Genomic DNA, 21,030 nt, shown 5'->3' with positions numbered 1-21,030 from the left:
CAAACTCAAAACCCCAAGATCAAGAGTGGCATACTCTTCCAAATGAGCCAGCCCCCAAAAGAGTGAATTTTAAATGTCTGTACAATAAAAACTTACCATGAATTTTAAAAAGGTTCATAAATATTACTCTTAACATGATGCATAAATGTTGAGAAAAAATATTTAAATATGATTCTGAAACAATTATCCAAGGTCTAAACCTGGGGGTTATTCCATATCAGGCTGATATGCTCTTCTCATATTTAATTAAAATACTAATGAAAAACATGCTTAGTTAAGAGGTTTAAATAATAATTTGAAGCATATCCCCAACATTCATACAGATCCACAGTTCAAGGCCCAAATTAAATTTAGGCATACAAGAAATAACAATCTCTAAAAATATATGCTTTCATGAATGCCTACTGAAATACTAAGTCATATAAAGAATCCTAATTGCTATTCACCTGCAATTCTCCAAATGGATCTTAACATCTATAACTTCTATGCTTTTTCTATCCACTACTATCCCTCAAGAGTTATTAATTAGTTCAAGTCCTACCCTCCAGCAAGCATTGCTGATGGTACATGCAATCTGTCTTAACTCATCAGAGTTCTCCAGCATACACTGCTATCAAAATACCTGTCACATTATGAGACAATTTACTATTGTACAGTTCATGCAACATACTGTGAACTTCTGAAAGCAGGAAATACTTATCCATGCATCAAACTCTGGGGCATACATGGCACTTACTAGAAGGTAGATGATATTATGAATTTAAAATTATAGTAAGATATATTTACAGAACAGAATTTTAAAGTTAATTTAAGGACTATTGATAACTGTGACAGTCTCAAAAGCAAGAAGGAGTGTTGTACAACACAAAACTGGAAACTGAGAAAGCACAAAATTAACTGATAATATCTAGAATTTGGAGTTAATTTTATCACTGTCAGAACAAATAATTTCTACTTTACCTCTGAGACTTTAGAAAAACCAAAAGAAAAAAGATTTATCTTTATCAACTATAAAATTACTTAAAATTGTAGGATTTACAATTAGCATTTGAGGGCAAATAAAGTGCTTAAATTGTGAATGTTCACAGTGCTATAAACATTAGAAGACAGGCAACTCAAAATACTTCTTAGTGTTTCAGGTTCATTTCACATAGGGACCAATTATATCCACTTTTAAGGTCTCCTTTAATGTTTTAGCTTCAAGCAGTATGTTCATTCTTTCCGATAAAAGAACCCTTACCTTTTACAGCATGCATTACTTTTTGCAATCAGTTCTGATCTTTCAAGAAGCTGGAATGAAATATATAGTGTGAAATCTAATTAGTTCTTTTAATTCTTGATAATGGGAACTTCATACTTTCTCAGAAAGCACATATGTTACCAACATCTCAAACGCTAAAGAGCCCTTTGTAATTAGGATATTCTTTTCAGGTGTCACAACTTTGATTTGCAGAATTAAAGATGCTGCGCTAAGATGGGAACCAGGGGAAAGTACCCAACAAAGAATGAGCATGAGTTTACCTCAAAAATAATGCAATTACATATTTTAGAACATAAATCTGTTTTTCCTACTTATCCTTGTTCCTTTCAACCTTCACTGACTGCAATTACAGTTCAGAACACTATATAAAGTTCAAGCATTCCATAGGTCACCTTGTGACTTAGACATTTTTCAGATTTAAAAGTCAGCGTAAACAGAGTCGAGAAAAAACAAAATTTTAACTAGTATATTATCAGAGAAAACATTTTGGGAAAGATTTATATGGCATAACTTTATTGTGGTATAACTAAGTAGACAAAACAAAATTCAGAACACAGGGATAGCAACTTTTTTTTTTTATAATTTAGCCTACGAAAGATTTAGGCTTAAATTATAATATGCCAATGCATAATATGTAATGTATGAAGTATAAGTCTAACAATAAGCAAAAATGCAGCCAATATTTGCAGGACTCATTTCTCAAGCACCACGTGAAAGTACTTAACGTATCACTGCTTCTAAATTACAGCTCATTTCTATCTAAATTATGTACAACAAAATATTTACAACTTCCCTACCAGTCTTATTAGGAAATGTCAAAGTGTTTATTCTTTATCTAAATCTCCTCTCCTATCTGAACTGATATTTTATAAACTAATTCAAGAACACTTTCCACCAAGGTTAAAATATAAACCTCAGAACTCACTGAAGGATTTGTGGGTCAACCTGTTTGGTTTTAGCGGGTTTGGGGCGGGGAGAGTGGGGGACTGGTCTTGTTTTGGTTTTTTTTATTTTATGCTGTTTTAAGTTACAAATCTTAAAGCCTTATTTGCTTTTTTCATACGTGAATGATACATAAATAATACAGTAAACTGAATTGTAAAGATATATTCTTTCAACCTCCAAAAAAAATTCATCCTTATTTCTGCACACACTGAGGTATACTTTCAGTCAAAAACTGAAGTTTGGATATCTTACGAAAAAAAAAAAAAAAAACCCTAAAAAAATGTTTAAAGAACACAAGTCTTACAGAAATATTAAATTACACAACAGAGATTGATAAACCACCGTATTTTCAAAACAAATAGGAGACTGTGTGGATAACAAAGAAATTCAATTTTATTTACCTTTCCCCCACATGGGTAAGGCAAGTCAAAAATATACCAACAGAGGGGTGCCAGGCTGGCCCAGTTAGAGCATGCCACTCTTGATCTTGGGTAGTGAGTTCAAGCCCCACACTGAGCATAGAGATTTTACTTAAACACACACACACACACACACACACACACACACACACACCAGCAGCTATTCAGAAGGCATCCCTGGAAATATTCCATGTAGAATTCCAGTTTATGTCTCTCTGAGCATGGGGACAAGCCCTGTCCCAAGTCACTGAAGAAATAATAATATTCAGAAAAGCACGATCCCAGCAATATAACACAAGAATTTATAATTTTGGTATTCCTTTTGTTTCAAATTTCTGACTGGTTTGTAATTCCCAACTTGTACAAGTCTGGTTACAATTACTGAAACACAGCTCTGATCAACCTTCTGAATATGGTAGTTTAAAAACTTTCTAAGAATCTAACTGCAAGCTATTTATCTCTTAATATCGCTCTTTTATCCATAACAACTTTTAACAAGAGAAAAACCTGAAACTGTATTAACAATGAGATATCGGTAAACAGATGCCAACCTGAGAGTAAATGCAGTTGTTTCTTCAAAAACTAAACACCCTAAGAAATAGTAGTAATCTTAGAAATAGGCCAAGTCCACCCCTCAAAACTGGCACTTTAAGAATACAGTTTTACGTTAGCTTTACATTAGATTCAAGCCATTTGAAAGTCACAAATCTTAAAGCTTTTACTTGTCTACGTTCGATTTTTATGTATATTCATAATTAAAGTTTATGTACCTTATGTCCAAATAAGTATTTAAAAATTTTATCATATTCAGTCTAAGCTCCATAGGTAGGAAATGGTCATATATATCATTCCTAAAAATTCTTGTCACTGTCACATAGAAAGTCAGGAACACTTGATAAGTTCAAACTATAAATCTATGGATGTTACAGGCTGTATCCGAGAGTTAAGTTTCTTCAAATACGCATTAACAGTTATAGGAGCAACTGTATGGAAGGAAGGGCCAGGGTAGAAATCAGTATCCTAATAAACTGAAGTCTTTATAGAAGATCATCTTCCAGTGTCAATGCTACGTTTAAACACACACACACACACACACACACACACAAAAAACAACAACAACAACAACAACCCTGGTTACACACGTATACTCCAGGATTCTGAAAAACAAAAAAATAAGTTCTGGATACCGTAATCCCTCTCAGTAGATACTAGAAGCCCACATGAAGGGCACAAAAATTACACAGGTGGAACAGCCACAGACTGTTGGTAGTTACCAGGATGGAAGCAAACACTAGACAGTACACGTCTGCAACCCAATTTTGCTTCAGCATCCCCAGAGACCGAAAAAAAACATTTCTTTGGGTAGGTTGCAACACATTGCTTCCTCTTTTATTCTCATCACCCCCATTACGGTACAAAGCTACAGACGAGAAAATCAAATCACCAAGTGTCAAGGGCTGCAAGCCTGAAAACACACACACACAAAAGCATCTTCTTTCCAACTCCCCGAATCGGTGTTCCTTCCACCTGTTTGTGAATCCATACTAACACAATACCACATAAGCTCTGCCGATTTAAAAACGGGGGAGGGGGGCAATTAAGGGTTTGAAGTCCTCCTCCTTCCACCCAGGCTTGGGGCGGGGGAGGGGGATGGCACACAACAATGGATACTGAGGGCTGAGGGGCTGGGGGGGGGGGTCGTTGGTCCTTAAGGCTCCAGCGCGGGGGGGCGGGGGGGGGGCAGAGTACTTCTCCTCTATTCCGAAGAGCTGCCGCGGAAGGAGGCTGGCACCGGGCAAGTCCGCCAGGGCCGGAGGGCAGGCTCGCCGGGCGGCACAGCCTAAGCCACCTCGCCGCTCTTCCCCGGGAGGCGACGAGGGGAGACAGTGACGGGCTCCGGGCAAGGGGCGGGGGAAGGCGCGACCCCGCACCGCCAGCGCCGCGCCAAGGCCCCCCGCCGAGCCTCACCCGCCTCCGCGACGCCCACGGGGCGCCCCGCAGCCCGAGCCAGGTGCCCCCGGGGGCGGAGCGGGCTGGGCCGTGCTCCGGGCGCCCCCGGCCCGCGCGCCGCCCCGCCGCCCCGCCGCCCCGCCGTCCCGCCGCCGCCGCAGGCCCGGCCCCGGCCGCTGTCAGCGCCGCCCCGCTCACCGCCGGCGCCGGGCTGCGGGCCCCGCACGAGAGCCGGCTCCGAGGGCCCAGCCCTCCCCGCGCCCGCGCCCGCGCCCGCACCCGGGAGAGCAGCGGCGGCGGCTACGGCGGCGGCGGCGGCTACGGCGGCGGCGGCGGCGGCGCCTCCCCGGGCCCCAGCCCCTCGGGCCTCGCCCGGCCCGCCGGCTCTTGCCCTCAGGGCGCGCGGGGCCTCCCCCTGCCGACAGCCGGCCGGACCGCCCGACGGGCAGGAAAGAAGGCAGGAAGAGCCGACCGACAAACACCCTCCCGCCTCAGCGGCCCCGGGTTACCGTCGGGAGCCCCAACTCCGCCATCCTCCTCGCTCGCCCTCCTTCCTCCTCCTCCTCCTCAGAAGCGACGCTGCCCAACCGCCGCCCCCCGCCCGCCCCTCCCCCACTCGCCCCGCCCCGCCCCGCCCGCGCCTCCACACACTCTCGCTCCCACCGCCCCGCCCCACCCCTCCGGCGCAGGCCCGTCACTCGCTGGCGAAGAAAAGCAGGCGGAGCCAGGCATACCGACGCCGCCCAATCAGAGCGGGGCGCTGGCGCCAACGACGCTGTCCAATCACAGCGAGGCACTGGCGCCAGCTTCCCTCGCCCCGCCTTTTTCCTCTCCTCAGCTGCTCTACGCCGTCTCTCCCGCCCACTGGGCGCCGCGGGCCGGCCGAGCCGCCGAGTAAGCCTCCAGCAGGGTAGAGGGACAACTCCCAATCGGAAGTTACTGTTGAAGCTAAGGCAGCCATAACGGATAATGGCACGGAGTTTCCTGGCCTCCCGTCTCCAGTGTGACGTAGTTTTCCCTTCGCCCAAAAAAAAAAAAAAAAAAAAAAAATCTCACCGTTGCCCTGGGCAACAGTCGAGCCGTCTGGGAAGAGAGAAATCGGCAAGTAGGCCCGAAAGAGAACTAAAGGTGACCAGACATCCCAGGTCAGACAACTTAATTCATATTCTGAACTACCTGCCCGGGCTGGGGGAGAGGAAGGCGCAGGCTTCCTGCCCCTTATTGTGCTGGGACGTCTGGTCACTTACCTAGGTGGACCAGAGGTCAGGGTTCCGGAAGTCCCTGTCCTGCCCGGAAGCTGCATTTGGCACTTCTGAATGGGGTCATGGCGGAAGGGTGGGGAGAGCCAGAGCCCCCCCCCGCCCCGGCACCCCGGGGATCGCAAAGTGGGGTGACGGTGCGTCGGCCCTGTCCCGCGAGGCGGCCCGCGGGAGACGGAGAGCCGAGGAGGGGCGCCGAGCTCACAGCCGCTTCCGCCGGAGGAGGGTTTCTTTCCGGGAGGGCCTGGCGGCGGCCGCCCCGCCCCCGCCCCCCGAGGTTCCCGGAGGGGCGAGGCCGCGGCCGCGGGGGGCTCGGGCGCGCGCCGCGGGGCAGAGCTCGTGGCTCCCGGGGGCCGGGGCTCCCGACCGCGCCCCCTCCCCCGCCCCGACCCTCGGAGGACGGCGGGTTGTGGAGCTCCAGGAGACCGTTTTCCGTCGCCACCGAGGAAGCAAGGAGGGGGTCCGCCACCGCAGCCGCAACCCCTCCAAGTCCTTATTTTCCCGCCTCCCGTCTCCACGTTCTGAACGTCGTTTCGTTCCTTTGGTTTCTCCTCCTCCGGGCGCTTGTAAAGCAATGACTGCAGTTCTGGGCGAAGCCGTACGGTCCTGCTCCCCCACGTCCACGCTTTACTAGACAACGTAATGCTTGTGAATATGCTTAGAAATGCCGTCGTGCTTTCCAAAACACGTTCGACCGTGCGGTTTCTTCCGTAGGCCTGGGTCAAGGACTGCAGGTCGTCCTGGTCATACCGGGTCGGGTGCCTACAGTTGCCGGGGAGAAGACCGGGAGAACTTTCAGGTAAATGGGGAAAAATGTACTTGCCCAGCCAGCCAACAAGGGTGCAGACCTGCCTTTTCTCCTTTCTGCTTCCCATACTACCCACGCTTTAGCCAAAATGAGCTAACTACTCTTGTTTCTTCCAAAATTAATCATTGAAGCACTAACCTTTGGTGACTGTTTCCATGCCCCACTCATCCTTGGAGATGTGTTTCCAGATTGTCTCCAACAGGAAGTAATTTCCTCTGTGCTTACCTAGCACTTTTTATGCTGCTTTTATGACAACCACTGTTTTATATGACAGCTGCTTATGTTTTTAGCTTTACTGCTGTGTTTACATCTGAATGGAATGATTTTGTCTTATCATCTTTATCCTGCACATGATACTGTTTTGGTAAATACTACTAAAAAGATTGTATATGTTTGGTGTCTGCCGGGTGCCTAAGACACTGCCAGCTTCAGTCGATCAAATGCAGCGTTGCTCTTGTTACTCAACCTTTTCTTAGATTTCCCCTCTGAAGTCTTTCCAACATGATTTCTTCCCTCAATTAAAAAAAATTATGCATAAAAAAGTCAAAACAATATAATAAACATTGGAGAGAGGCAGAGGGAGAAGCAGGTCCCCTGCAGGGAGCCTGATGCAGGACTCAATCCCAGAACCCCAGGATCACAACCTGAGCCAAAGGCAGACGCTCAACCACTGAAACACTCAGGTGCCCCACGTTTTGCCATATTTATTTCATCCTTATTTTCATGCTTTTTTCGTTGTCATTAAATTATTTGGAAATAGGTTACAGACACCTATTGTTAAGCAGACATCTCTAACATTTCCAAAATATACTCCCTAGTAATTAGAAAGTTCTGCAAAACATGTTATCATTATCACAACTAAAGAAGTTAATAGCTTCTGCAACAGAATTCAGGACCCTGTCAAGGTTTATGTATTGTATATGGGTGTTGTAACTCTAGCCTTAATCTAGACCAACTCCCTTATCTTTTTTTCCCCTGTAACATTGTCATTTTAAAAAGTTCAAGCCAAAGGTGTTTTTGAATGTCTCCTTTTTTCTTATTTCTTGTAAGTCAGAAGTTGATCTAGAGGCTTGATTAAATTCCGCTTATTTTGCAAGAATACTTTACAGTATTCATACTTTGCCAATCATGATTAAGCCTTCTCAAATAACTGTATCTACCCATGTCATATGTTGCTAGTTAAATCCGTCCCACAGGAAAAAATTAAATAAATAAATAAATCCATCCCACTTCTCTGCACACACTACCTCCTGTGGTATCCTACAAAGAAGGGTTTAGCGTTTAATCCTCCTGCCTATGAAGAGTAAGTGCTAGCATCCTGAACTGTCTGCCTATAGTAAAGTGTTGCTGCTACTTTGCCGACACTTGGAGCTGATGCGATATAATCTGCAGCAGTGTACTGATGTCAGCACAGTTTCATGAGTTTCAACTCCTGGCACCCTGAGGATTGTTGATGAAAGATGTGTGGGCCCTGCAATTCAAATACAGATGAATCTTGATGTTATCAAAGCAGATACCAAGGCAACTGCTGGCCATCTGGTATTTTGTGTGAGTAGGATGTGTCATTTTCTATTAACTTAATAGTAGTGTCTGCTAGTGAAGTATACCAGAACCGGTGGCATCATCCAAGTTCATCCAAGAAGAACAGTTCCTGTTCTTAGGCCTAGGCACGGTTCAGAAGCTAGACAACGCACATTTTATTCACATGAGTCTAAATTAATTAGCCAAATTGAACATGTTGCAACATTTTTCTACCAGCAGATGCCAGATAGCAAAACAGAATAGAACTAGTATAGTTTCCAACCACATGACATATGATGTTATTTGGCATCTCCAGATGAATATTATCAGTCCAAATTAAGCTCTGCTAGCAAGTAGGCAGCCGCTTGAGTGAGAATGAACATTACTACTATATATCTGCTGAAAAACACTTTCTTTTGGGGCTCCCTCCTTCACCTTTTCTTCATGTTAGTTTACATTCAGAAATCTAATCTGTTTGAAAATTCATCTATCGAGACTCCTGAGTGGCTCAGCAGTTGAGCATCTGCCTTTGGCTTAGGGCGTGATCCTGGTCTAAGGATCAAGTACCTCATCAGGCTCCCTGCAAGGAGTCTGCTTCTCCCTTTATGTCTCTGCCTCACTCATGAATAAATAAATATTTAAGAAAAGAAAGAAAGAAAATTCATCTATCAGTCAATCTAAGTCCTGAAAAAAACAAAATGTTTCATATTTTTCCTACTATTTCTGCGTAGCCATCCACAACCTGTACTGAGCAGATTGAATTTACTTAAAAGGATCTAAATGAATAAATATTCACCAAAAATTATCCTTTATTGTCCTTTACATAAATACATTGCTTTTGGCATCTCCCTCAGTTCTCAAAGATTGTATTTTTGTTTCTTAATACCTATTAATGATAAAATAGGACATTTGGCCTATAATGTGTTATAGTGGTTCTGTATCCTTCTGAAGTTGTGAAGTCAAGTGCCTGTAGCAATGGGGACGGTAAGGGAGATGGAACAATAGGCAGTAGAGGGGACTAGAGGACTCCCCATGTTCATCTAAATGGGACATTACTTCCCAGCCCTAGCCAAATTTTGCCATATGGGAATATGGGCCCAGTGTTGCCAGATTTGTCAAGAGGAGCTGAAATTTGGACTTTAAGTGAAATATTCTGATTTTTAAACACTGGTTCAAATACTTTTTAAACATTTAGTGAGCCAGGAAGACATTTAACTGCATAGGACCAAAAGCTACCAGTTTATGACCTTTGTTTCTTACATGAAAATAGGATTGACACTTACGTGAAAATAGGCTAGAGTCTGAAAATACTTAGAAATATGTTTTGCCTTATTTCAGGTGCATTTATTTTTCTAGGTTTTTTTTTTTAATTTGTATTTATTTATGATAGTCACACAGAGAGAGAGAGAGAGAGAGAGAGAGAGAGAGGCAAAGACATAGGCAGAGGGAGAAGCAGGCCCCATGCACGGGGAGCCTGACGTGGGATTCGATCCCGGGTCTCCAGGATCACGCCCTGGGCTAAAGGCAGGCGCTAAACCGCTGTGCCACCCAGGGATCCCTATTTTTCTAGGTTAAGCAACAAGCCACTTGTCATACTTGTCACCTCCATCAAAAAGATCTATCTTATGTAATGTACATAAGATAGATTCTTATGTACACTAAGCTTCCATTCCTTCAATTACAATTTTAAAAGTTTTTATTTGCCACCAGCTTAAAAACTTGTCCAGTTTCTCAGCCTTGAATCATATTGTGAAATACATTTGCTTTATCATATTTTTAAAATATGTACTTACTATGGGCACCTGGGTGGTGCAGTTAGTTAAGCATCTGACTCTTGGTTTGGGCTGGGATTATGAGATTGAGCCCCCACATTGGGCTCTGTGTTCAGTGAGGAGTCTGCCTAAGATTCTCTTTTCCCTTTGCCTCTCCTCCTCCACGCATTTGTGCTAGTGCACATGCTCTCTCAAATCTTTTAAAAATATTTTCTTTCAAAAAAAGTTTTTTTCTTTTTTTTTTTTTTTTTTAAGGGAATAGTTTGGCAGCATATGCTTTTTTTCCTAAGATTTTATTTGGGACACCTGGGTGGCTCAGTGGGTTGAGCATTTGCCTTCAGCTCAGGTCATATCTCAGGGACCTGGGATCCAGTGCCCCTAGCAGGGCTCCCTGCTCAGTGGCAAGACTGCTGCTTCTCCCTCATCCTCTGCTGCACCCCCTGCTTGTGCTCACACATTGTCTCTCAAATAAATGAGTAAAATCTTTAAAATATATGTATATTTATTTATTTATTTGAGATAGAGCAAGAGGAAAATGAGCAGGGGGGCAGAGGGAGAGGGAGAAGCAGACTTCCCACTGAGCAAGGAGCCTGATGTGGGGCTCGCATCCAGAACGTTGAGATCATGACCTCAGCTAAAGGCAGACGCTTAACCGACTGAGTCACCCATGTGCCCCAGCACATGCCCTTTAAAAGTAAAAAAACATAACAAATTTTTAAAGGAAAATATCTTTAAATAGCTCATGCTGTCTTACAGGTACTATAGTGTTGATAAGGATTCGAAGAATTTTTAGAGTCAGAAGGTACTTAATGGAAAATCTAAAACAGTCCATTATTACATCGTTATTTTATGATGATATGAAAAACCTGGAATAATAAATGTCACGCTGTATTTCTAAGCACTTTTACATCTACTTTTTACTTGAATCTTGCAACCCAGGATAGATAATAAACATGCTTTTTATGAGAAAATCAAACCTATAATTGGTTAAGAAATGTATTCAGGATCATGCTAGTTAACAGTAGAGCTAGAGTAGAACCCTGTATCCCACTTGAAGTATAAATGTAAAATAGATTAATACAAAAGAAAGAAAAGAAAACCCTCCAGTACAAGCTTCTGTTTTAAATTTTACATTAGACTTTATTATCATAGCTTGTTTAAAATACTTGGAATCCTAGAACACTCTGAAGCATTCGATTTCAAACTTTAAAAATGTAGTTTTTTTACAATTAGAATAAGCTGATAAGTTTAAGATAAATTAATAGAGGGAGAAAAGCATTATGTTGAAGAACTAATGGCAAGTTGGAGTGGTAGGCACATATGGAAGATAACCACATTGACCCACAAAGTGGCTCCTTGGGGCTCCTAACAAAGATCAGACATTAGACTAAGGAGATTTTTAGTATGACCTAGGAAGACAGTTTTAAAAACATACAAATCTTGTCTTAAACATTTCTAAAAACAAAGACTTGGCATTGGCATTCACAGTATGTTTCATTTTGATATTTGTATTTTAATTTTGTATTTTTTTAAAGATCTTATTCATGAGAGACACAGAGAGAGAGGCAGAGACATAGGCAGAGGGAGAAGCAGGCTCCCTAGGGGGAGCCCCATTCAGGATTTGACCCCAGGATCATGACCTGAGCCAAAGGTAGATACTTAACCACTGAGCTACCCAGGTGCCCCAAGATTGTATTTTTTTTAAGTAATGTCTACCCACAGCATGGGGCTCGAACTCAAAACTCTGAGACCAAGAGTCATGCTCTCCTGACTGAGCCAGCCAGGTGCCCCTCATTTTGATATTTCTAATCTATATGTATATGCTTTGAGTGACCATGAATGAAATTTGGATTTTAGTAACCTATCCCCCTTCTCTGCCCCTTGTATGACTGTAGCCTATGTTTTTCCAGATGATTAGATGAAATAGTGTACCATCTAAAGCTAACAGTCTTTTGACTATTTAACCCATGATCTTGTTCTCATCACTATATTCTCCTGTAAACTAATCTGGTAGGGGGTTGGGGAAGATGCAAAAGGTGTAAGCTTTTAAAGTGTTGTATATTTCTTTTTTTTTTTTTAAGATTTATTTATTTATTTATTCATGATAGACAGAGAGACAGAAGCAGAGACACAGGCAGAGGGAGAAGCAGGCTCCATGCAGGGAGCCCGACGTGGGACTCGATCCCGGGACTCCAGGATCGCGCCCTGGGCCAAAGGCAGGCGCTAAACCGCCGAGCCACCCAGGGATCCCCAGTGTTGTATATTTCTAATTAAGCTTGAGATTTGAAATTTCCAGTGACATCCTCTTTTAAAAATAATACTAATACTATAAACAAAATCCACAAAAAGCAGTATTTCTTCCTACTAAGATATTTCTTTCAGGATGGTATCAAACATGACACTGGAATGCTGAATCCTCAAATTAAGGAGAGGGAAATCGAGAGAAAGAAAAACAGCATGTTGGTTAAAGCTATAGCAGAGAGAACAAAATGCAGGGCTTTAGTCAATATGCTGCACTTACATGTTTATCCAAGATTTACTCTGTTTTACGTTCCTCCTCCTGTGCAGAGGTCATTAGTGGTTTAAAACTGCCCATTTCAGTAGAACCTGAAGATGCCGTGTTACTTCATCCTTCATTGGCTTCTACATACCATAATCTCTCCTCTTTTCTAACATTTTCTTAAATGGTCACGTTCCTGCAGTGGGGCTCCATACTAAATCTGTCTAGGATCATCAAGCCATTCCAACAGATGCAGCACAGAGAAAACTAAAGAGACCATGGCTTTGGAGTCAGGCAGACATGAATTCAAATCCTGTTTCTTCACTTACCAGTTATGTGATATTTGACAAAATCACTTTTCCTAGACCTGGTCTTAGTTAAATTCAGTATATGTATATATGTATTAGGAGATGCAGTGGGAGATGGGTAAATGGGTACTTCAATTCTAAAATCACCTCTTCGGGTGAAAGTTATTTATTTTCAGAATTACTGTAGAAAATCTCTTAAAATGTCAGTGTAGTTAAAATACATGATTTTGTACTAAAACATTGTTATTCTTAAGCAAACTAAAATTTAAGAGCCATGATGCTAAAGGAAAGAAGCTAAAGTAGATTTCTGGGTATTGAAACTGTTCTTCCTTTAAGATGACCTATAAGGCAATACAGATGCAAAGGAGATGAGTGGAGAATTCTAATAAAGTGTTCCTGCTTCCCTATGAGTTTTTCTTCACTCTGTTTTAATAATAAGCCTCTATAACTCTTAGTACACGTCAATAGACTTATTTTTTCTAAGAATCTAAGTTTATGACAGTATTGTAATGGCTTAACACAGAATCATTGATATCCATTGAATTCTTACCAGGTGGTAGGGACTGATAATGAATTATGTCATTTAATATACTGTCTAACAGTGCCATTATAAGCTTTATTTTCCAGATGAAACTAAAGCTTAGAAAATAAACTTGTTTAAATAACTAACCTGACTCCATATCCTTCTCTTACCCACTACACTGTATTCATGTCTTTTTACCACCTATCCTACCACCATCTGACATCTTTCCATATCCTTCTTAGGTGATAATATTCATTTCTGTAGCTTATACTACTGTACCATTGACTCTCTGGGCATCCAGTCCTTTTTGCCTTCCTTTTGGACTTCCATACCCAGTGTACCTGATTCTTGGTCTTTATCCTCCCCTCCTTAACCTGTACCTCTTCTGTGTTCTCAACTTCCATTAATACCTTCATTATTCACTCAGAAATACTGGCTTGAAATCTCAGTCATCCTTGATCATTTATCACCCAGAGGTTGTGGGGGATGAGGGAAATAGTGGAGGATGTTTGAATCTCAACTTCTTATATCCTTTAACACCTCTTGTATCTTTTCCTCTTGATGCTTGTTATCACTGCTTTTGTTCATACCCTCATCATCTTACCTAAATAATTATAGCTTCCTTACTGATCTGCCTCTAGTATCTCTTCAGTTTTTCCTTTTTGTCTAGAATGTGTTTCCAAAAAACTAATTGTATGTCACATACCCACTCGGAGCCATCCAATTAGCTCCCTTGTCTATAGAATATAAAGCCCAAACTCAGGCATGGCACTTAAGGTTGAACTGGCCTCCACCTTCTCAGTCCCACCACAGTACATATACTATATGTACACTGTACTCTGTATTCTGGTCATTTGCCTAGATTTGTTTTTCTTTTAATGACTCTGAGCATCTTGTTCACTTTATCTAGAACACTGTCTCCTTGCTACACAGCTGCTTCTCTGCATAGTAAACCCCGATTCATGCTTGGGGGACTAAATCTAGTATCACATTTAGTAGTTCTTCAAAGACCAGCCACTGTCACCTATCCTAAACCAAGTTATTTATGGTTTTGGTTTCTTGAGGCACAATACACATGCTTTTATTAAAGTTGGTTATATTTAATTGTAATTATTTATTTACATGTTCTCTTTCTCCTCCTTTTCCTCCCCCAAACTCCTCAAAGAGAACTGCTTCTTATCCACTGTATCTCCTTCATTTAGCTGTGGCTGCCACATTATAGGTATTTGGTATGTTTGTTGAAAATATGTTTGCAAAGGAACATATCACAAATTCCTATTATGCTAACATTTATTTTCCACTCTGAAAGAATAATTCCCTTGTCCTGAAAAGAATATCCATTCTACTCCAGTCTTTACTGTCCAGTATTTATTTTTAAAGCTCTGTCCTTATTAACATATATAGAGCCATTAACCTTATTTTTCATCTTCAGTAATTATTTTATCCATGTGTATGTAACTTGTTTTGTTTTTGTTTTCGTTTTTGTTTTGTAACTTGTGTTTTGATAGTTTTTCACTAATTAGAATTACTCAATCCAGAATATTTTAGTTTTTCGTTTAAATTCATAAACGTTGTTGAGGTGCCTGGGTGGCTCAGTCAGTTGACTATCTGACTCCTGATCTCAGCTCAGGTCTTGATCTCAGGGTCATGAGTTCAGGACCCATGTTGGTTTATAAACATTTTTGTAGAGAAATATGGTAGGAAAATAAACCATTAAAATATGTTTAAGTATGAAAATACATAAAATTAAGTGGAATGATACTAGAGGTTTAGGAAGAAAAAAGATGTGAAATTTCTGACTTAAAGAGTTCTTTTTATTATGGATGATAATAGCTGTCAAACTTTTATGATACTTAGATTATATTGGCTATGTTTTCAAAGACTAATGTAATGGTATTTTTAAATATGCTGGAAATTATATCTTTATAACTATTTGAACTTAATGATAAATTTATATGTCATTTAGAAATTTGTAAAGAAAAAACTTAGTTTACCTAGTTTTTTAATTTTTCTGTGGGTGTTATATAAACATAAAATCTGAGGACCACTAACATATATTCTCAGGGTTCAAAAGAACACTTTAGTGCTCTTTACCAGTCTCACACATAAGTTAGTTCTAGTATCAAACTAAATCACCCCCAGAAATTTTTAACTTGTCCAAGTTGTAAGATTAATTTATGATAGCAGTATGGGTTTGATTGATTTAAAGTGTAACCCTTCCTAGATTTTAAGTGTCTTTTAGCTACCACTCCCACAGCTTAGTAAAATATCTCATGACAAAGATTTGGTTTCCCACCAAGTTCTTCTGCATTAATCTTAGGCATCCAAGTCAATGGCTACAAGTTTGCTTAACTTCATCATGACTTTAAAATATACTATCAAAACCATTATTTCTGGGACAAATTACAAAGTAAAGAAACTATGAGGGAAAATGAAACATTATTTTCCAATTACCCAGACCAGGAGCTTCAAAAAATGATTGACATTGTATTCTCTAAGCATTAAAATTTGGGTTCTATTAGTGTAAGAATTTTACTTCTGCAAATGTTATGTTTTCTCTTAAAAATATACCTTGATAAATGTATCATTTTAAAGTCTTGCAAATTATGACTGTTCCATAATTTCTTTAGCCTTTGACATATTGCTAAACATTTTACTATTCAGTGTTGTGCTTTAATGAGCATTCTTATTCGTAGATCTTTATACACTGGTGCATTGTTTAGAGCTTGTTACTAGAAGAACATTTGAATCAAAGAAAACGTGCATATTTAGCTGTAGTAGAAAATACAAAATATTAATAGATACTACAAAGTATCCCTCTAAAAAAAAAAAAAAAAACCTGTATCAAGAAACCCACCCACCAAACTGCCCATTTCCCTATGCCTTCTCTAACTCTAGATACTATCAGGCTTTTGGCTTTTTTGCAATTTCAAAAAATGTAACATGCACCACCAAAATGAGGTCGCAGTGATTTTCACCTTTATAATGAATCCATCATCATTTTCCTACTTAAAATGCAGTACCCCCCCCAGCACTCCTAAATCCTCAAACTATTTAATATTCTATGGCACTTACTATAAAATTATATTATTTCTCTCTCTCTCCATACTCTAGAGTGTAAGCTCCAAAAAGTTTTGGGTTTCATGTTTTGTTCACTAAGGAACAGTGCTTTGCATGTGATAGACACGAATTTTTTTAAGATATTATTTTTAAGTCATCTCTACACCTAGCGTGGGACTCAAATTCACAATCCCAAGATCAAGAGTTGTCTGCTCAAAAAAATAAAAAATAAAGAGTTGTATACTCTTCTGAGCCAGCCAGGCACTGAGACACACATATTCATTGAACTGACATGGCACTGGTATGATACACATGAATTTCAGTCATGGCTGGTATGGTTTTTCTTTGACCCTATGTCCTAGTGTTACGCACTTATCATACATAATAATTACCCTTAGGAGCAATCACAACTCCATAGGGCACATTACACCACCCATGTCTGGCTATTAGCAGGCCACCTGGTAAAGAAAGTCCCTTACTCCTGTGGACTATCTGGACAGTTAATTATCAAGACAATATAGCCTTACCAACGAGGGCCATCCAATCACCACCTTGCTTATTTTAGCCCTTCCCTTCCTGTTTCTCTCCCGCCAATGCCTAGCGGGGAAGCCTAGGACAATAACCAACCCTAGTAAAGCAGACACTCCACCCAGGCAAGTGACTGCTGGCGCTGATCTTCCCCACACCAGACCCAACCCACTCCCTACCAGGCCTTTGGCCCCACACCCTTTACAGTAACAATGGCAGCTTAGTGAAACAGAGAACTACGGTTTGGTTGAGCACCAAGTTTCATTGTTTTCCTCAGACCATATTTTGGATGTGAAAGAGATTGAGAGAACAAAAGGATAGCCGTTGAGTTCTGAGTAGCTGGAAGTTGCTACTCTATATAGTGGTTCATCCAGTTTTGCTAGTAAGAAATTTGGTGATAAAAAAATTTTATTATATTCCCTTCACATTTATCAATATCTGTAATATCTGTCCTCCCTGTTAGCATATTATGTCAGATTTGCACCAAATAAAGCCTAGTGAATATTTTCATTATGGTATTTTAGTGGAGAGGCTGTTTTTTTATTATAGCTATATTCAGACTAATGACGGATCTGCAGTTATTAGCCTTCAACATAAATGTGGAAAAAAGGGGAGGGGAAATGATCACTAAGTACCACTGGCAGGCCTAGGCAACAAGAATAGAATGTGGCAGAAGTTACGCATTCTAAAGTAGCTGGGATCCATGGGTGGCGCAGTGGTTTGGCGCCTGCCTTTGGCCCAGGGCGCGATCCTGGAGACCCGGGATCGAATCCCACATCGGGCTCCCAGTGAATGGAGCCTGCTTCTCCCTCTGCCTGTGTCTCTGCCTCTCTCTCTGTGTGACTATCATAAATAAATAAAAATTAAAAAAAAAAAGTAGCTGCTTATTGCACTAATCTCAGATTCCAGTTAGTGATGAGTTGCTTTATTCCTGGTCCATTCCCTATTTCATCTTCACTCCCAAAAAGAACAGTGTAGAGGTAAATTCTGACAAAAGTTCTGGAAAACAGATAGAGGTTCCTCAGGACTTAAGATGTTCCAGAAAAGGAATTTGAACAAGAAAGAAGAGGCTTCGTGGATAGAGTAGGAAGCTTTTATTACAAATGTCAAAGTAGTGGGAGAGTGGGACTGAGACCAGAAGCAGCTTCACTTGATTAAAACTAATTTGCAGTGGGCGGTAGACAGGCATCATGCCAGCATCACCACTTTATAAATAATAAATCTTCTGTGGTGATGTTGTGAAAGGCACATGGTAAGGTTGCATCACTATGGTGAAATATCACAGAAGGGGTGGGACTGTCTGGAGAAGCATCCCTGTTTGGAAAAGAATCATGCTACACATTACAGTCCAGTATACCTTGAATTTACAGCATAGCAGTAATCTGGAATGTAACCCTGCAAACAAATGTCATCAGCCAGTTGGTACACGCTGCTGTCTTAACAAAATACTCAGGGTGAAGGTATTTGCTGGCACTTTAGCATATAGTATCCCTGTAATACAGGAAAGTAATAAAACGAAAGCCAACCTCTCACTTGTTCAAGAGCCAGTTTCACCCATTTGTATTGCTTCTTTACAGATGTCAGCTGTGTAGCCAGTAACTGATCCTATAAAGCTTGTCATTATAGCAAAGGGATTAAAGTAGACATCAGGGAGAAAGAAAAATGTGGGAATGTGTACCTACTACCTCCTCTTTTTTCTAACTACCTGCCTTCCCCCACTTTCCAAATGGTAATATTTTTTACCTGATACATCATTCATTCATTCATTCTGGGAGATGCTATCAGTGAACCAAATGGCCACATATAAATGCTTTTGGTTTTCTTCAGCTGGTATCAGGTAATTATGACTTAAAAGATGAAGTCCTACCAATTTTTCACAAGGGAAAAAAATTTAGAACATGTAGCCTTACAAACTAACACCTCCACTGATTAAAGAATGTTGACAAGATCTAAGCTTATGTGAACTCGCTCAAATTTTGTTTCAATGAAAAGACCCACAGGAAATTAATACGAAAATTATGCAAGGATAAGATAGTTCATCTTCTATAGGAATTGTGATTTTACTTTTTTTTAATTTTTTTTTATTGGAGTTCAGTTTGCCAACATATAGCATAACACCCAGGTGATTTTACTTCTTAAACTACAATGGAAATACCTCAAGCAGTATGCTTTGTAAATTAATTCTTGAATATTAATAATTGATTTCTCTTTGAAGGAAAAGACTTAGCTGTATCCAACAATTCAGATATGGCGGAAATGAAGTCCATGTTCCACGAAGTTCTTCCAAAACAAGGTATCTAAATCACAAATACTTAGGTCATGGAATATTATAGGAACCCTAAATAAAAAGTAGCAGGAATGGCAGATAGCAGCTAAAATTTGTAACTCTTTTGCATCCAGTATGCCATATTTACTGTCCCTTTTATTATGCTTCTTTTAGGGAGTTAGAACTCATCTATTACTTTTTTTCTCCAGCAAAAGGATGACAAGTGAAGCAATTTCTTAAACCTAAAAATCCTGTTATACTCAAAATATGAAATTTTCAGTGAAAAAAAGTAGTATTATAATTGACCATAATGTTAAGTAAGGTCTGAAAGTGGGGGAAAAGAAACCCACGTCAAGCAGTTGTTAAAGGCTGATGGTTTAAGTTCAACATTCAGTAATGAATATTCGTATTAAATACCATACTTTTACTAAGTACTCTTATGCACTATGTATTTCTCCTAAGTCTTTTTGCAAATTAAACATCTGACACAAAATGTTCTCTCTCATAGATTCTGCTTAGAATCTTAGGCAGGAAGTTAAAAAATGTCATCCTTATGAACTCCCTAGTATTAAATGTTGATATATTTGAAGTAACTGAAAACAAGAGTTTTCATTGACAGTAGATTAAGTCTTTAGACCTTCGTTCTAGCTAATTCAAACCACCATACAACTGAGTCATCTCACTAAATTATTTCTTTTTAAACTTAGGGCAGTTGTCAGTGGAAGATATAACCACAATGGTGCTGTGTAAACCCAAACTTTTACCCTTAAAATCTCTGACTCTGGAAAAACTGGAGAAAATGCAGCAAGCAGCCCAGGATACGATTCGCCAACAAGAAATGGCAGAAAAAGAACAACAGCAAATCACTCACTGAATAACTTAGCACTTTTACAGAATACCTACCTTACTATTAACAATAGACAATTATTTGCATCTGTGTGCTGAAGATAGTGAAACTAACAGTACTTTTAAATAATATTAAAAATACCCGAGACTAATGAAACTCGTGAATTTAGACACTCTGGTTTGTATTGTACTTTGAGTAATTAAAAAACTTTGAACCCAAATTTTATAGTTGTTTTTTTTAACTCAAGTTTTTAGAACGTAAATTACTGTTCACCATTCCTACTATCAGTCTTGTAGATAACATTCTTAGGCACAAGTGACTAAATGCAACTTCTATATTCAGATAATCTTTACATGTTTATTAAAAACTGAATTTGAAGATACATTCTAATCTCATACAAAGTGTTCTTAGGCTTTTACATTATTACTTAATTTTGTATTACGAATTTTGTGTTTCATGTTTAAGGCTATTTTGCCTGACCAACTGGTCCTACCAATAATGACAAAATTGTTATTTCTTAAATTGACTTTTAAGAAACCTACACTTTTCAAGTAGTCCCTGAGCTTTTAATGATACTGATTTTAAGGACTGAAGAATTACCATGCTACCTCTTATCATCCAGGTATCAAACACAAAACCCTAAAAATAGAAAAAAATAGGTGCTTGAAAGAGCCCATGAGATAAATATGAACATTAAATTTGGAGTTTTAGTTCTAAGAGACTCCCTAACCCTGTAACGGGCATATTCCTAAGAATACCTTTGTAAATTCTGAATATAATTCTCGGCTGGTTGCTACAATCAGTAATAGAAAATTTAAATTAGCATAGACCTTGAGGCCTTGCTGAATAATTAGGCTCTGCAAAAGAGGTTAGAAATGTGCTCATTCTTTAGAGAACTATTACTTATTGGTAGCTACTATCTTCTCAGACACTGAATAAATGCAAAATTTTTTGAGTCTCTGAAGATAATTTTTTATAACAAACATTAGTAACAAGTTAAGAATGATGAAAGATATATTTTACAAATTTCATTGAGCTTTATAGATAAGATCAAAAAAACATG

At 40.1% G+C, this 21,030-nt stretch overlaps 2 protein-coding genes across 4 annotated transcripts in view; one reads left to right on the top strand and one right to left on the bottom strand.

The window, feature by feature from the left end:
- Positions 1–5,900, bottom strand: part of SHOC2 (SHOC2 leucine rich repeat scaffold protein) — a 93,356-nt gene extending 87,456 nt beyond the window's left edge. Inside the window, exon 1 of one of the 3 annotated variants that reach the window (XM_055346383.1) lies at positions 5,823–5,900. The gene's annotated coding sequence lies outside the window, so the exon portion shown is untranslated. Of the gene's footprint in view, positions 1–1,240; positions 1,291–5,084; positions 5,179–5,822 lie in introns of those variants that run through there. The other 2 variants (XM_055346382.1, XM_055346384.1) reach the window with 2 other exon arrangements.
- Positions 5,901–6,129: 229 nt separating this feature from the next.
- BBIP1 (BBSome interacting protein 1) lies at positions 6,130–20,187 on the top strand. The gene is made up of 3 exons (XM_055346390.1): positions 6,130–6,633; positions 19,070–19,147; positions 19,828–20,187. The coding sequence occupies exons 2-3, from the start codon at positions 19,102–19,104 to the stop codon at positions 19,992–19,994; spliced, it is 213 nt and encodes a 70-aa protein (XP_055202365.1). The 5' UTR covers positions 6,130–6,633; positions 19,070–19,101; the 3' UTR covers positions 19,995–20,187.
- Positions 20,188–21,030: the final 843 nt, after the last annotated feature.

Source organism: Nyctereutes procyonoides, unplaced genomic scaffold (genome assembly GCF_905146905.1).
Source record: "Nyctereutes procyonoides isolate TBG_1078 unplaced genomic scaffold, NYPRO_anot_genome, whole genome shotgun sequence".
NCBI lineage: Eukaryota > Metazoa > Chordata > Mammalia > Carnivora > Canidae > Nyctereutes > Nyctereutes procyonoides.
Note: the sequence above shows the minus strand (reverse complement) of the source record. Positions and strands in the feature narration are given on the sequence as shown.

What these genes read in the sequence shown, in the direction of transcription:
- BBIP1 (XM_055346390.1), top strand. Translation starts at nt 19,102, where the DNA reads ATGGCGGAAATGAAGTCCATGTTCCACGAAGTTCTTCCAAAACAAG. An exon ending in CGAAGTTCTTCCAAAACAAG is followed by an intron (nt 19,148 to 19,827) that starts GTATCTAAATCA and finishes TTTTAAACTTAG; the next exon opens with GGCAGTTGTCAGTGGAAGAT.